Genomic DNA, 15,473 nt, shown 5'->3' with positions numbered 1-15,473 from the left:
GAGATGCCAAACACATTTAAACAGAGTTTAACCAGAGATGGAGAATGAGAGTGAGAGGGGGAGGATGGAAGAGGAGAAGGAGAGCAACAAATGGGGAGCAGGATCAGGAGAGAAGGAGGGGAGTAGAGGAGGAGAGAAGAGAAGGGGAGGGAAGAAGAAGAGGAAAGGAAAGAAGAGGTGGGGAGCTAATGAGGTAGCTCCTCCTTCCCCTACAACACTCATTCATTCACCTCTCTGCACCATCACACTTAGTGTGGTTGAGTTAAAAATAGCCTCTCTGCCCCCCCCCCCCCGCCCCCCCCCCCCCCCCCCTCTCTCTCTCTCTCTCTCTCTCTCTCAAGACGAGAATGACTCTACCTTCCCCTCTCTCCCCCACTTCACCACAAGCAGCCTGGTTTAGATACCAGAGACAAGCCTAGTGTGTGTTGTTTTCAGGAATAAAAATATTATATTTATAGTTCTATCTATTTGTGTCTCTCCTTTTTAGCAATGGTGAACTGCCTTTAAATAACCAACTTCTCTAAATATAAACCCACTGCTATAAAGAGTATAAAAAAAAAATATATATATATATATATATATAATATAAATATAAATCTGTCTCTCTGTGTTGTGGTGTGTCACCTGCACCAGAGCCTATAAATAGCTCAATGCCAGCTCATTAACTATGCATGCTTGTGATGCTCTCTTCAAGCCAAACTCATGAGTTAAACATTGCAGCACACCTGCATACTCACCTCACACACACACACACACACACACACACACACACACACACACACACACACACACACACACACACACACACACACACACACACACACACACACACACACACACACACACACACACACACACACACAAAAATGTTCTTACGCAGGCGTCCAAGGTCTTGTTCTGTCCTCCCTTGGCTCGTTTGAACAGTCTGACCCAGGTAGCCTTCATTAGCCACGCCCAAAAACACCTGCGCCACGCCCCTCACCCCCCCCCCCCCCCCCTCTACGTCTCAACCCCCCCCCCCTCTTTCTCAACCGCAATGTCCCTGTTGCTATGGTGATGCCGTATCACGCTGTGTCCCTCCCGACCGCGGCAGCGACCCACAGCCCCGCAAACTCCGGCGCCGACGCTACGTCCACACGCGGCGGCGCTCACAGCCGTGCTTTCATCTCCAAGGTAACGCTCCGATACGGTGGCTAGCGCCAGCCACGCTGCTACACACTGCTCCCCTGCCTCCCCCTCCTCCTCCCCCTCCTCCTCCTGCTGCTCCTCTCTCTGCTGCGCTGCTCTGCGAGACGGCCCGGTGTCCACAGGCGCTCTCCGCCTGGCGCATAGTCCCGGCCGCCGCGGTAGCCTGTCCGCGGCCGCAGCCTCACGTGGCTCCGAGTGCCGAGCGCGACTCCAGCTGCTGCCTCCGTCTCAGACGTGCACGGCCCCCTCCTCCTGCACGCTGCCGCCGCAGCCACCCCCTCGCTGGGCTGCCATGCTGGTGTCCCTGGGCTGGGGAACTGGAGGGCTGGAGGTGGGAAGGACTGGAGATCTCAAGGTCTGTGGGACTGGATTTCTGGAGGACTGGAGGTCTACGAGACTAACTGCCTGATGCTACAGAGGAAAGGGATGCTGTGAGTCTCAGCTGTGTGGTACTGATGCTGCGACATGAGTGCTCTCCCTCTTTCTTCCTCACTCTCTCTCTGTCACTCTCTCCCTCTAATTTTCTCTCCGTCTCTGCTTCTTGTCTCTCCCTCTCTCGCCCTCCCTCCCCCCCCCTCTCTCTCTCTCTCTCCTCCTCTCCCTCTCCCTCTCTCTCTGCTACTGGCTCTCTCCCTGTGTAAAAAAAAAACTCAGCTTCTCCCTCCCTCTTCTCATTCACCCTCTACACTTTCACTTTCCCTCCCTTTTCTCTCTCCCTACCTTTCTCCCCCCCCCCCCCCCCCCCCCCATCATTCACTCTCCGCACCGTGTCTCTCTCCCCATGTCAGCCTGTTCTTGTTCGTCCCCCCATGCTGCCTCTGAGGTTCTCTCTCTCCATCTCGCCTTTGCTTCACTCTGTCCTCCCTTACCCTTGTTATTTTTGTCATCATTTTCTGTGCGTTTGATCAATGCTTTGCACCCACACACACACACACACACGAACACACACACACACACACACACACACACACACACACACACACACACACACACACACAAACAAGATAAATACAGAGAGAATGAGAGTGTGAGAGATGAGAGAGAATTAAAATAGAACTTCTTGCCATTAAAGAGGGAGGGGGAGTGAGAGAGCGGGACACAAAGAGGGAGAACAGATATCGATGCAAAGGGAGATAGAATGAAAACAGCTGATGGAGAAAGTGGGAGAGAAAGTAAGACAGAGGAAGATGGAAAGAGATGGAGAGAGAAAGACAGCGAGAGTGAGAGAGAGAAGCAGTGAGACATAGAGGGGGAGAGAGAGAATGAGAAAGATACAGTGAGACACAGAGAGAGACAGAGAGATAGAGAGCAACAGAGACAGAGAAAGAGAGAGAAAGAGGCATTGAGACAGAGAGAGATAGTAAGAAAGTAAGACAGAGAGAGAGAGAGTAAGACAGAGAAAGAGAGAGAGAGAGCGAGAGTGAGGATGGAGAAGACAGAGAGACAGAAGGCTGACAGAGAAAGAAAGCGAGAGAGAGAGAGAGAGAGAGAGAGAGAGAGAGAGAGAGAGAGAGAGAGAGAGAGAGAGAGAGAGAGAGAGAGAGAGAGAGAGAGAGAGATGGAGCCTGCTGTGATCCTGTTCCATGGAGGCTCATTGCTGTGGTTTAATTAAAACCTTCCGGTCTTAGCCGAGCAGCCAGGGACCATCTCCTCTCCCCCGCCCACACCACCAGAGTCTCCTTCGCCCTTAACACCCCTTCTACTCCGCCCATGCCACCAACACCACCTCTCCTCCACCTACGCCCCTTCATCTCCTCCGCGCACCATCAACTACCAGCACCTCCTCCACCACCAACCACACCTCCCCCACCGCCCTCCACTCCACCACCTCTACCTACCACTTCACGTCCTGCACACACCAAAACCAGCCCCACCACGTGTACTACACAACAGCTCTGCATAAACGTCATGGGGTCGAAGGGTCAAAGGGTCCAATTGAATGGGTTTTGGGGCTCCTGTGAAATGCGTTAACTTAAGGGTAGCTCAAAGGAAAACATGATTATCAGCAGAAATGGACAGAATTGGCATTGACTTTGGATGATCGAATGACAAGCATAAACTAACCATTGTGGTCTGTGGTAACAAGACATCTCTGGACTAACGTCTCAACACACACATCCACAAAGTATATGATGACAAAGAAATAAGTCTTCAAGACCTTCCTGCACTAAAACATGTCTTTGATAAAGGCTTGACTTTGTTTGACTTTTGTTGGTTTAATCTGCAGCCTCACTGAAGCAGATGGGCAAAAGAGTATCACATAAAAAAAAACAATCTGGTACAATATGCAAATAAGGGAGGAAGAGGAAAACTATTTTCGTATTAACATTCTGAATGTCACAGACCTACAGCTTCTAGGACATTCTCCTGAGATTCCAGATTGTTCTATAATTGAAAATATTCTTTGTTTATATATTTATTAATTACATTGAACAGTCTTGGGCCCACTCTGAAAGTCCCCAATGTAATGTCAAAATAAAGAATTGACCCCCAGTTGAACATCGCTTGAGTTCTATTTTGATCTAGGCCCTTATGAGGGTGGATGACTGATGCTGTACCGAACAGCCAATCAATGCATCAGTGTTAAGGATGCCACACTGTTAGGAGGGGAGGAGCTACCAATAACATGCCGTGTTTTGACTTATAATCCCCGCTAATATGGTATTCTTTGCACATAGTAACAGCTTCGGTACATTTTCTAGGCACAGGCTTGGCATTGGAGAAACTGAAATGAAACTGAAATGAAAGCATACTTTTGTGTCCAGTCTCCATTGAATTGATTCTCGTCAGACTTTTGGACAGCGACATTACATAGGCGCTCGTACTGTCTGCTTTCTTGTATTCTTTTTAACCACTACGAACATAAAAGCAAAGTAAAAAATATACCAAAGAAACGTGCGTTTCCCACGTATTTTCTGTCCAATAGACGAGAAACCCGCTCAACAGCATGACATGTGTTTACATTGTTTGGTTTGCTTGAAAAAGTGCTCCATGAACACTAACAAACCAAATGAAAAATGCAACAAAACAGACCTTCAGCTTCTAAAACACACTCCTGAGGTTCTTAAACACAGACCTACAGCTTCTAGAACATACTCCTGAGGTTCTTAAATACAGACCTACAGCTTCTAGAACACCCTCCTGAGGTTCCAGAACACAGACCTACAGCTTCTAGAACATCCTCCTGAGGTTCCAGAACACAGACTGACAGCTTCTAGAACATCCTCCTGAGGTTCCAGATCACAGACCTACAGCTTCTAGAACATCCTCCTGAGGTTCCAGATCACAGACCTACAGCTTCTAGATCATCCTCCTGAGGTTCCAGATCACAGACCTACAGCTTCTAGAACATACGCCTGAGGTTCTTAAATACAGACCTACAGCTTCTAGAACATACGCCTGAGGTTCTTAAATACAGACAACAGTTCCTAAATCACCCTCCTGAGGTACCAGAACACAGACTGACAGCTTCTAGAACATCCTCCTGAGGTACCAGAACACAGACCTATAGTCTGTATCACCTTGACGTCCAAACAGCCAATCACCTTCATGCTCCTGTATACACCCGTATATACCCCCACACCACATCCACCCCCCCCATCATTCTCATTCTCAAAACTCAAGGGGCGCTTTTCTCTATGTATACACACACACACACACACACACACACACACACACACACACACACACACACACACACACACACACACACACACACACACACACACACACACACACACACACACACAGACCCCCTCACTCTCACACACATACTCTCGTTCACTCCTCTCTTCTTACACACACACACTTCAACACACTTAAACATACTTTGACAAAAACGTCTTCCACAGAAAAACGTGCTCAGGCACTCTCTCTCTCTCTCTCTCTCTCTTGGTTGCTCGTAAACGTACTAGTCAAGTGCCTCTCTGTTGTTATTTTCTTGTCCTCTCTGCCTTCGCTCTCTCTCTTTCTCTCTCTTCTATCAGTCTCTGCAGACTTCCTGTCTGGGGAGGAAGTGAAGGCTGGGATCATGTTAAGTCCTGCGTGAGACTGGCTGGTTGTCGCCCTCTCCGACGGCGATCACAGAGCTCTAAGTACACCGGCGCTGTTCTGCAGAGGGTAGTGTGAGGACAGCGGGTTACTGGTCACATGTTTCTGAGGGTTGGAGGACACACAGGACCCTGACAGTGGATTCTCTTTCTGATGGCTGGTGTTTGCGTCCCGCTCAGTTTCAACATGTCATTCACAACATGCGCATGTTTGAAAATGCACCACACACATCATTCAGTGTCCACAGAGGAACCTGCTCCTGAGGTTCCAGAAAGTGTCTCAAATGACGAGGACGGATCGCCCTTGGAGGCTGGAAAGAGAGAATCCTGATGGAGTCAGGGTTATCACCGCGGCAACGGGGACGGCGCCGCCGATGAGGGTGAGACAGGGAGGTGCCTGCGGCCAGCTCAGACACCTCACGTTAGGACCAACCATCTGCTAACTCTGCTAATGAGCACGACCAAAAGGTAAGGCTAGCGCCTGAAATCAGCAGACCTCTCGACCAGAATGACGAGAGAGCCAATCAGAACAGAGCCGGACTGGTATCGTGGTCTGGACCTGGGATGGGCCACCGGGCTATGACAGTATGACATACAAGGAGCAGGAGGAGCAGGGGGAGAGGCTGAAGGAGGAGATAGTTAAAGTGCTTTCTAAATCACCCACTGACATCCCCCATCTATTCTCCTGGTCACACACACTTTCACACACACACACACACACACACACACACACACACACACACACACACACACACACACACACACACACACACACACACACACACACACACACACACACACACACGTTGATGGAATACCTTGTTTACCATCTTACCTTCTCACTCCACTCCGCTCTTTTACCTGCCAACCCTTTTCTAACAGTCCTTCGTTGTAATCTATCTTTCTCTTTTTCCTTTTTTGTCCTCTCTCTCTCTCTCTTTCTCTGAGTGGGCTCTATAGTGTGTGTGTGGAGCATTTTCTTACAAGCAGAGCCCAGCCATCAGAAATACAATCTAGTACGGTGGCCCTGCGTGTCTTCAAACCCTCAGCAACTGAGGGTTGGACTGACTGAGTAACCGGCTGTCGACACCAATCTCCTCAGAGCAGAGCCGGTTCACTTAGAGCTCTGTGTGATTGGAGAGGGTGAGAACCAGCCAGCCATGACACGCCTCACGCAGGACTTAACATGATCACAGCCTTCACTTCCTCCCCAGACAGGAAGCCTGCAGAGACTGATACAACCTCTGAAGAGCGAGAGAGAGAGAACAAGAGAGAGAGAGAGAGACAGAAAAAGGAAAAGAAGATGACAAAAGAGAGGCGCTCAAGTTAGCGAGTGAGTGAGAGAGCGAGAGTGAAAGAGCAAGAGAGTGCATTTTTCTGTTGAAAACTTGTTTGGGTGGATTTATGTTTGAGTGTACTAAAGTGTTTGTGTAAGAGAAAGAGAGCAGTCAGGGAGAGTATGTGTATGAGATGAGATGGTGCGTGTGTGTGTGTGTGTGTGTGTGTGTGTGTGTGTGTGTGTGTGTGTGTGTGTGTGTGTGTGTGTGTGTGTGTGTGTGTGTGTGTGTGTGTGAGCGTGCGTGTTTGAGAGACCTAGCGAGAATTAGTTTTTGTGTGTGTGTGTCTGTGTGTGTGTGTGTGTGTGTGTGTGTCTGTCTGTATGTGAGAGACCTAGCGAGAGAGTTAGTGTGGGCGTGGGTGTGTGTGTGTGTGTGTGTGTGTGTGTGTGTGTGTGTGTGTGTGTGTGTGTGTGTGTGTGTGTGTGTGTGTGTGTGTGTGTGTGTGTGTGTGTGTGTGTGTGTGTGTGTGGGTGCATACATAGAGCTGTAAATGGGTGGTGGTTGGGTATGGGGGTGTATACGGGAGCTGGAAGGTGATTCGCTGTACGAACGTCAAGGTGACAAGACAGTGAAAAAGTGTTTACCCAGCATGCCCTCTGCCAAGTGTCCCGTCACGCATCAGTCAGGCATGGCAGCCAATCACATTTCAGCACAGAGACGACGCCGGACAAGCACATTCTGCATAGATGTATATGCAGAACCTACACATCCGTGTGTGTGCGTTTAGGTGAGTGTGGGTCTGTGTGTTGGGCGGTTGAAATTGCATTTGAAGCAGAAGGATGGAGGGGGCTGATTGATGAGGGTGGGTTATTATGGGATGAGATAATAAGCGCTATGGTCATCGGCGTGTGGCGTGGCAGTAGAAACGTTATACAAGCACTGTACCTAGACAAGTATTCCCAGATACTAGCATTAATACTCCGACTATACAGTCCTTCAACAACTAATAATGCAATAAATATTCTAGGTGAACACTGTGGATCATATGTTATAGGAGGATACAGGATATGATAAGGCTGAGGCAGAAAAGCTTTTGACAGGCTCCAGCAAGAGGGACCACGTCACCCCGCACTCCTATCCATCAGAGCTCCTGTACACCCCTGGGACCCCCAGAGTCCTCGGGTCAGCTGACCAGGGCCCTCAGGTCAGCTGAGCAGGGCCCTCAGGTCACCTGACCTGACCAGGGCCTCCTGTTCAATCTGCGCTCTAGATTGAAGCCCGAGGGAGACCGGGCCTTTGCAGTTGTTGCCCCATGATCAGCACCCCCAACACTTATAAATGCAGGTGAAAAACGTTTGTGAGGATTGTTTGAGTTTGTGTGTGTGTGCGTGTGCGTGTGTGCGTGCGTGCATATGTATGATATGTTTTGATTACTTCAATTTGTGGCCACTGTGTCTGGTACTGCCTTAGAATGTGCTCTACAAATTGATTGGATTCGAATTTATATAAGCCAGAGTTACTTTAGGATATCATAAAGTACAGAGTTACTATAAGATGTGATATAGGACAGAATTAGTATAGGATATTATGTAGGACAGTAACAATAGGATATGATATAGAAGAGAAAGAGATTGTATAGGTCATAGTGACTACAGGAAACGATATAAGACTAAAGAGTAAATATAGGATTATCATTTTGACATAGGAAACTTAGTATACTACTATAGTTAGTACTATACCATAGTTTCAATAGTGCAGGAACACTAAAGGACATGATATAGGAACATAACTGGGAGCCTGCCTGAATTCAGTCAGAATTCATAGTCTTGGCACACACACACACACACACACACACACACACACACACACACACACACACACACACACACACACACACACACACACACACACACACACACACACACACACACACACGGTCATAAAAGGAAATTAAGATAAAGTTAAGATACCTGAAACCTCCGTCGCTGCTAAACTGTGTAGCTTGATGCTAATCAGTCACTCTTATAATTCATAACACTGCTAGGATGCTAGCTCCACATCCAAAAACGCCTAGCACTCAAGCTACTGAATAACAACTGTTCCAGATGGTTAAGTCAATGTTCCACTTTTGTTATTATGTGGGTTTGGATATTGTCCCTCCTGTCCAGCCATTACTCAACAATAGACTCTTTAACCTAAACACTAGCGGCTAACACCTTAACGTAAACACTAGCGTTTAACTCTTTAAACTAAACACAAGTGGCTTAACCTTCAAACTAAAGACTAGTGGCTAACACGTTTAAACTAAACATTAGCGGTTAACTATTTTACCGAAACACTAGTGGCTCACTCTTTAACCTAAACACTACCAGTAAACTCTTTAACCTAACCACTGATGGATCACTATTTAATCTAAAAACTAGTGGCTAACCCTTAACATAAACACCAGCGTAAAACTCATTAACCTAAACACAGACGGCTCAGTAGCCTCGCACTTGGCATGGCTGCGAGCAAGGGTCGCGTGTGAGCTGTCGTAAAGACACGGACGAGATGCTAAAACAAACCGCTACTGATCAACGGCTTGCGAACATTCCGGAAAACACGACGAGGTACAATAATAGGAAGTCGTAGATCTGGTGAGCTGATGCCCTAATGAGCCCCATGCCTCCAGACTACACCGTCCCCCTAAAGATCTGCTTTCACATCTTCTTAGTTTTTTCAATGAAAAGACAAAAAGAGAGCGACTTAGAGAGAAAGACAGGGAGAGAGTTATTTTTGTAGAAAAAGTCCAAGAATGTACACTGAAGAGTTTAACTCAACAGCTAGTGTGTGAGACAGAGAAAAGTCTTTCAGGCTGTATAAATAAACGTGTGTGTGCGTGTGTGTGTGTGTGTGTGTGTGTGTGTGTGTGTGTGTGTGTGTGTGTGTGTGTGTGTGTGTGTGTGTGTGTGGTGTGTGTCTGCCTGTCTATGTGTCTGTGCGTCGGTGTCTGTGTGTGTGTTCAAGCATGGGGGGAGCTCACCAGATCTGACTCCTCACTGGTCGACCGATACATATCTGTCCTGCACCAGAACCAGTCCTCAGCTACTTCCCATCTCCTCCTCCTCCTCCTCCTCCTCCTCCTCCTCCTCCTCCTCCTACCAGGACCTCCTGCTACAACTAGCGGTCTGGTTCCTCAGGGTATCAACACGAGGTAACTCAGTGGACTTCAGTTTGTGTGTTCTGTGGTTCGGTCGAGACCTCCTCTTTCCCACGATGGAGGAGGAGGAGAAGTTAGAGGTGGAGAAGGAGGAGCAGAAGGGGGCTTCGCTCTGAGACTGTCTTCCCGCCCACAGCCCACCCACCAGACCATAACTTCTCCTCCCACATACACACACACACGCCCACTGGAACAGACATGCAAAGACATACACGACACACGCACTGGAACACACATGCATGCATACACATACACACAAAATAACACAAACGCAAACACACCGAAACACAACACACACGCACGCACGCACACGCACACACACACACACACACACACACACACACACACACACACACACACACACACTATTAGGAAGTTTTGACCAACAGGGTTAGTATAAATTCCAGAAAGCAGCAAAGGCAGCAATATCTGTGTTTTATGTCTGGTGTGTGTGTATGTTGGTTCTAGTGCTTGTGTGTGTCTGTGCGTGTGTGTTGGAGGCCCCCCGCCCTCAAAGAGAAATCTCTTCAAGGGAGAGGAACACATGTAAACTACCCACAACACACACACACTTCAACCTGCGGGAAGTATCTCACACACACACACACACACTACAACCTTCGGGAAGTAATTAAGTGCCTTGTGAGGACCAGGAAGCACATATGTTCCACGAGAGCCCCCAAAACACCACAACACACACACACACCCGACACACACACACACCCGACACACACACACACACACACACACACACACCCGACACACACACACACACACACACACACACACACACACACACACACACACACACACACACACACACACACACACACACACACACACACACACACACACACACACACACACACACACACAGTGGTGCATCATCGTTAAACCCTAGAACCTTAATGACTGAAAAAATCGGACCCCTCAACCTGTCGACCAATCAGCTAAGCAAAACTGCATGTCAGCTGGCAGGAAGTTGCGTTGTGGGGGCCACAGAAAAATATCACATCTGTGGAGATCAGAGGTGGAGCTTGTCTGGGGTTCAGTTGGAGTTTCAACTTCAAACACACACACACACACACACACACACACACACACACACACACACACACACACACACACAGTATCTATCTCTATGACGTAATAGGACAAGCACAGCCGTGGTAACATGACTTTTAAACAAGCTTCCAGTGTTTGTGCTTAAGAGCAGCTAATGTTACCTAGCACAGGGGCTTATGTGAGCTAGCAGAGGACCTAATGTGACATAGAACAGCAGCTATTGTGAACTAGGTAAGGGGCTTTTGTGACCTAGCACAGGAGCTAATGTAAGCTAGCACAGCAGCTAATGTAAACATCAACAACAGGGGCTTATGTGACCTAGTCCAGGGGCTATTGTGAACATGGCTGCAAGCAAGCACATGGCTGCAGTCTGTGAAACTATGTGGTGAGACCTCGATAGTCACAAGTCTTATTCATACAATGTGTAGCACAAGCAGCGTAGAATAAACCATTCCTAATCTGCACTGAAACACAGTGCACTTTTCTCCTCTTTATGTCCTCAAGTCACACTGTTGAGAAGCAATAAGGTTTTTCTGACACACACACACACACACACACACACACACACACACACACACACACACACACACACACACACACACACACACACACACACACAGTTTATCAGGTCAAATTAAAGAAGGACACAAACATTGCGTCCTCTGTTCACATCGTTTGACTGCAAGGACATTGTCCTTCCGTGGTCCCATGAAGTGTTGTGTTTGGTCCTGTGGCCGGCGGTGTGTGTGGCGGTAGAGAGGAGAGGGTTTATTGAAGCGCTCCCTGTAATCCCGCTGCAGCAGAGTACAGATTTATGTTTTCATGAGATGACCAGCGCAGACCCAATCCCAGATTAATGTGGCTCGTCGTTAACCCCGCAGTACGGATTAGGGTGCAGGACGGCCGTGAGGAAAGATGGCCGCAAACACACACACACAAACACACATTCACGCACGCATGCATGCATACGTGCACACATACAGACAACAACGACATAGACAAAGCGGATATAGTACTTAACAGTCAAATTTATCAAAGCCATTCTAAAAAAGAAAATGTGTGTGTATATCAGAAAGAATGTATCTATAATCATATTTGGTGTTAAAAATAAAAGATCCGTCCAAAAACGTTATACTTATTCACAGATATTACATTATTGAGTAAAAATAAATTGAAAAATGACTCAATGTCATAATTTCCACCACTAACCACCCACTGTAGGTAACGGTCCAGAAGCCACCATATACCTGTAGTTCCAAACGACAACCAAGGACAGCCAAATAATCTTGCCCAGCCAGGTGTTTTAAGCCAGCACTACGTGACGTGAGAGTTGTCTGTGTAAAGTCTTTTAAGCTGGCGCCATGTGACAGATGTCTGAATAAGATGTTTTAAACTAGCACAATATGAGAGATGTCTTTGTAAAGTGTTATAAGAGATGCCTGTGTAAAGCAAGGCGCTCATGAATTTGATTCTCAGAGACTTTGTTTAGTGCTTTTAACAAAACAACAAACTACAGTCCGTCACTGCAACAGCTTGCTAGCAAGTTAACCATGGCCTTTATAAGGAATCATTAGAGCTGTGGAGTGTGAATGGTTTATTGGAGTTCTGTACATCCTGAGGGTAACAGCATCACATGGGTATAGCCATGTGATGCTCTGTGTATCTGAAAGGCATTTCATGGCTCACATTTACAAAAGCAACGTCTGAGAACACAACGTCACGGGAGGTCTGTATTCTGTCTTGTCTGACTGACTGTCTGGGGTTGGGGGTGAAGGGCTGGTCCTGCCAGATATTCCATTAGGCAGATGACATGCTTATACACTTCCCATGTAACCAAATTAATACAGCGCTTGGAGCTAGCTCAGCAACCGCTGCCAAAAAAAGGCTTTGTTTAGATTACTTTGGATGTCACACTGTAATATTGATAAACATACATTCACCTCATATTCTAAATTTCATTTTAGGCCAATATTTACCTTTGCAAGTTTCGATTTTTTGCATTTATTATTGATATTGTGTGTTTTTTTCTGGAATGTAGATGACCCTTGCATTGTCATTAGCATTGTACAGTACATAATGCCAAGATATGTTGCATCTTTGATGTCAGGTTGCTGATTTTTCAACTTTACCTGGCTGCTGTGTTGATGCGTCAGTTACTATCCATAGCTCCGCCCTATGTCCCCAGGTAAAGCTGAGATTTTGGATTTTTTTTTAATTGTACTTCAAGCTGTCTCATAGAGTTAATTATTTATTAACCTCAGCTGTATTGTATCGTTTCCTGGTTTCTGCACGGCATCCACTGTGAGCTAAATGAGTATTGATGGATGGAGGATTGTGTCACACCGCCGTAGCTTCTGATTTATTGACCATTGTATATGCTACTTACCACCACTGACTGCTGAGATAGATAGATAGATAGATAGATAGATAGATAGATAGATAGATAGATAGATAGATAGATAGATAGATAGATAGATAGATAGATAGATAGATAGATAGATAGATAGATAGATAGATAGATAGATAGATAGATAGATAGATAGATAGAGCGAGATAGATAGATAGAGCAAGATAGATAGAGCGAGAGAGAGAGAATGAGAGAGATAGATAGAGCGAGAACGCGCGCGAGAGAGAGAGAGAGAGAGAGAGAGAGAGAGAGAGAGAGAGAGAGAGAGAGGGTGGATAAGTGATAGAACAAACTAAAAAATAAATACCAAATGAGCCAAATACAGCCATGAGGAGAGCTGGACAGACAGACATAAATCTCATCCAAATTAAGCAAATACTTCCCAGAATTCAGTGGGATAACATCAAGGCACACACATAATTAAAATTGTTGATCTACTTGCTCCACTGACAACATAGCCATAGCCACACACCTTGGTGTGAATCTACGCTGTTGTATATATCATAACATTACACACAATTAGGTCAAAACAGACCAAAAGAACACAAAAGGTTTTTCCAACGATCTTTATTCTATAGGACTCCGTCGCTACATGACCTTAGCTGTATCTGTAGGGGTGGACTCACATCTCTGGGGGTGGTGGCGCTGGAGGAGTGAGAGGTGAACTCGACTGGTCTTACCCTGAAAGCTGAGAGTTCCCTCCAGGGAGAGACGAGAAACCAGTCCAGAACACCCGGTTGGTTAAAGATCATCTTAGTTAACCAGCAGGTGAGCAGTGGGTTGCCAGCGTAACTATGGCAAACCCTGAATAGACTCACGTATCAACCATTGACTAACAACTGACAAATATACAAAAATATTGACTAATCTGTCTATCAGTATAGAGCAACTACTACTTTGAAAAACTAGTCTTTGCAAATTTCCTGTGTGGGATTAATAAAGTACTAACTAATCTTCCCTACCACAACCAGCAACTAGAAACACAAACTGACTAACTGACAAGATCTATCTCCAAGCATCAACCACATACACTCATGTCATGTGTCCTGTATGGGGATGTGGGACACTCAATGTATTGATGTTATCACTGAGCATGAACCCTGAACCCCCCCCCCCCCCCCCACACACACACACACACACACACACACACACACACACACACACACACACACACACACACACACACACACACACACACACACACACACACACACACACACACACACACACACACACACACACACACACACAGGCACCACAGTGCTACTATACTACACAACTATTGTTTGATGATTCATGATAAGTCTCACTGGAGTATAACTTTGCTTGTTTGTGAACAAGTACCTTTTTCCTAAAAGTCACTTTTTCCTACAGTAAAAAATAATACAGTACCATTTGGTACTGCAGTACACTATGATACAGTATGGTACCACAGTACTATTATGCAAAAAGGTATAGTACAGGAGTGTATACTTTTATATGTTATATATATATCATAGTATTATAGTGCAGTAAGGTATATATATACATTTTATTATATAATAATTATATTATGGTATTATAGTACAGAAGAGCATAGTATGGTTTAGTACAGAATATTAAAGTACTATTATTATAGTATTATAGTACAGTAGGTCCAAGCTGTATCAGTGGTTTAGTTAGTTAATATTAGTATTTTATATTACAGATATAATATAATTAAAGTACAGTATATAGTCTAGTCTATAGTTTAGTAATAGTATTATAAATATTATAGTATTATATTAAAGGGTATTATTATAGTACGGTAGGTCCAAGCTGTCTCATGGCTTTGCTTACTGTCTTATCAAGATTGTTCCCAGTAAAGAGATTTTAATCTGCAGATTTCAACCAATCCAGAAACCCAGAGATTTACAGAGGAAATCAACATCCCTTAATATCTCTACAATGTTTAGTCTTTTATCAGACATATTTATCCAAAGAGACTCCCAGTAAATTCAGATCCATGTCATTAAGGAGAAGGTAGTGGGTTATGGGGGCATCTTGCTCTGGGATGCCTAAAGGTAGGTTATGGGCATTGGGAATCAAAACACAGAACCTTTCAGCTGTGACTCAAACACTGTGACCACGAGACTAGACTAATCCTGCTCCAAACCTCTCTCCAACATCTCTCAGTCGGAACAATCATCCACAGTTTGGACAGTAAGAGCTGTGAAAATCTAGCAGAGATTAGCATTGCTACCAGCCATAATAAAACAGGGCTTAGCCAGACCACTGGTGTCTGGTGTTTTCTCAAAGAGTCTCCG

The 15,473-nt window shown here is 45.9% G+C and overlaps 1 protein-coding gene across 9 annotated transcripts in view; it reads right to left on the bottom strand.

Annotated features, from left to right (window-relative positions):
* Positions 1-15,473, bottom strand: part of cacnb2a (calcium channel, voltage-dependent, beta 2a) — a 63,204-nt gene that overhangs the window by 37,776 nt on the left and 9,955 nt on the right. For 2 of the 9 annotated variants that reach the window (XM_060045574.1, XM_060045580.1), the window contains exon 1: positions 877-1,016. The exons of 3 other annotated variants lie outside the window; for them this stretch is intronic. In XM_060045574.1, coding sequence (XP_059901557.1) covers positions 877-945 — 69 coding nt within the window. In that variant the 5' untranslated portion in view covers positions 946-1,016. Of the gene's footprint in view, positions 1-876; positions 1,017-5,099; positions 6,463-9,539; positions 9,842-13,868; positions 14,261-15,473 lie in introns of those variants that run through there. 4 more of the 9 variants (XM_060045573.1, XM_060045579.1, XM_060045577.1 and 1 more) reach the window with 4 other exon arrangements.

Source organism: Gadus macrocephalus, chromosome 23 (genome assembly GCF_031168955.1).
Source record: "Gadus macrocephalus chromosome 23, ASM3116895v1".
NCBI lineage: Eukaryota > Metazoa > Chordata > Actinopteri > Gadiformes > Gadidae > Gadus > Gadus macrocephalus.
This window is presented reverse-complemented; position numbering and strand designations above follow the sequence as displayed.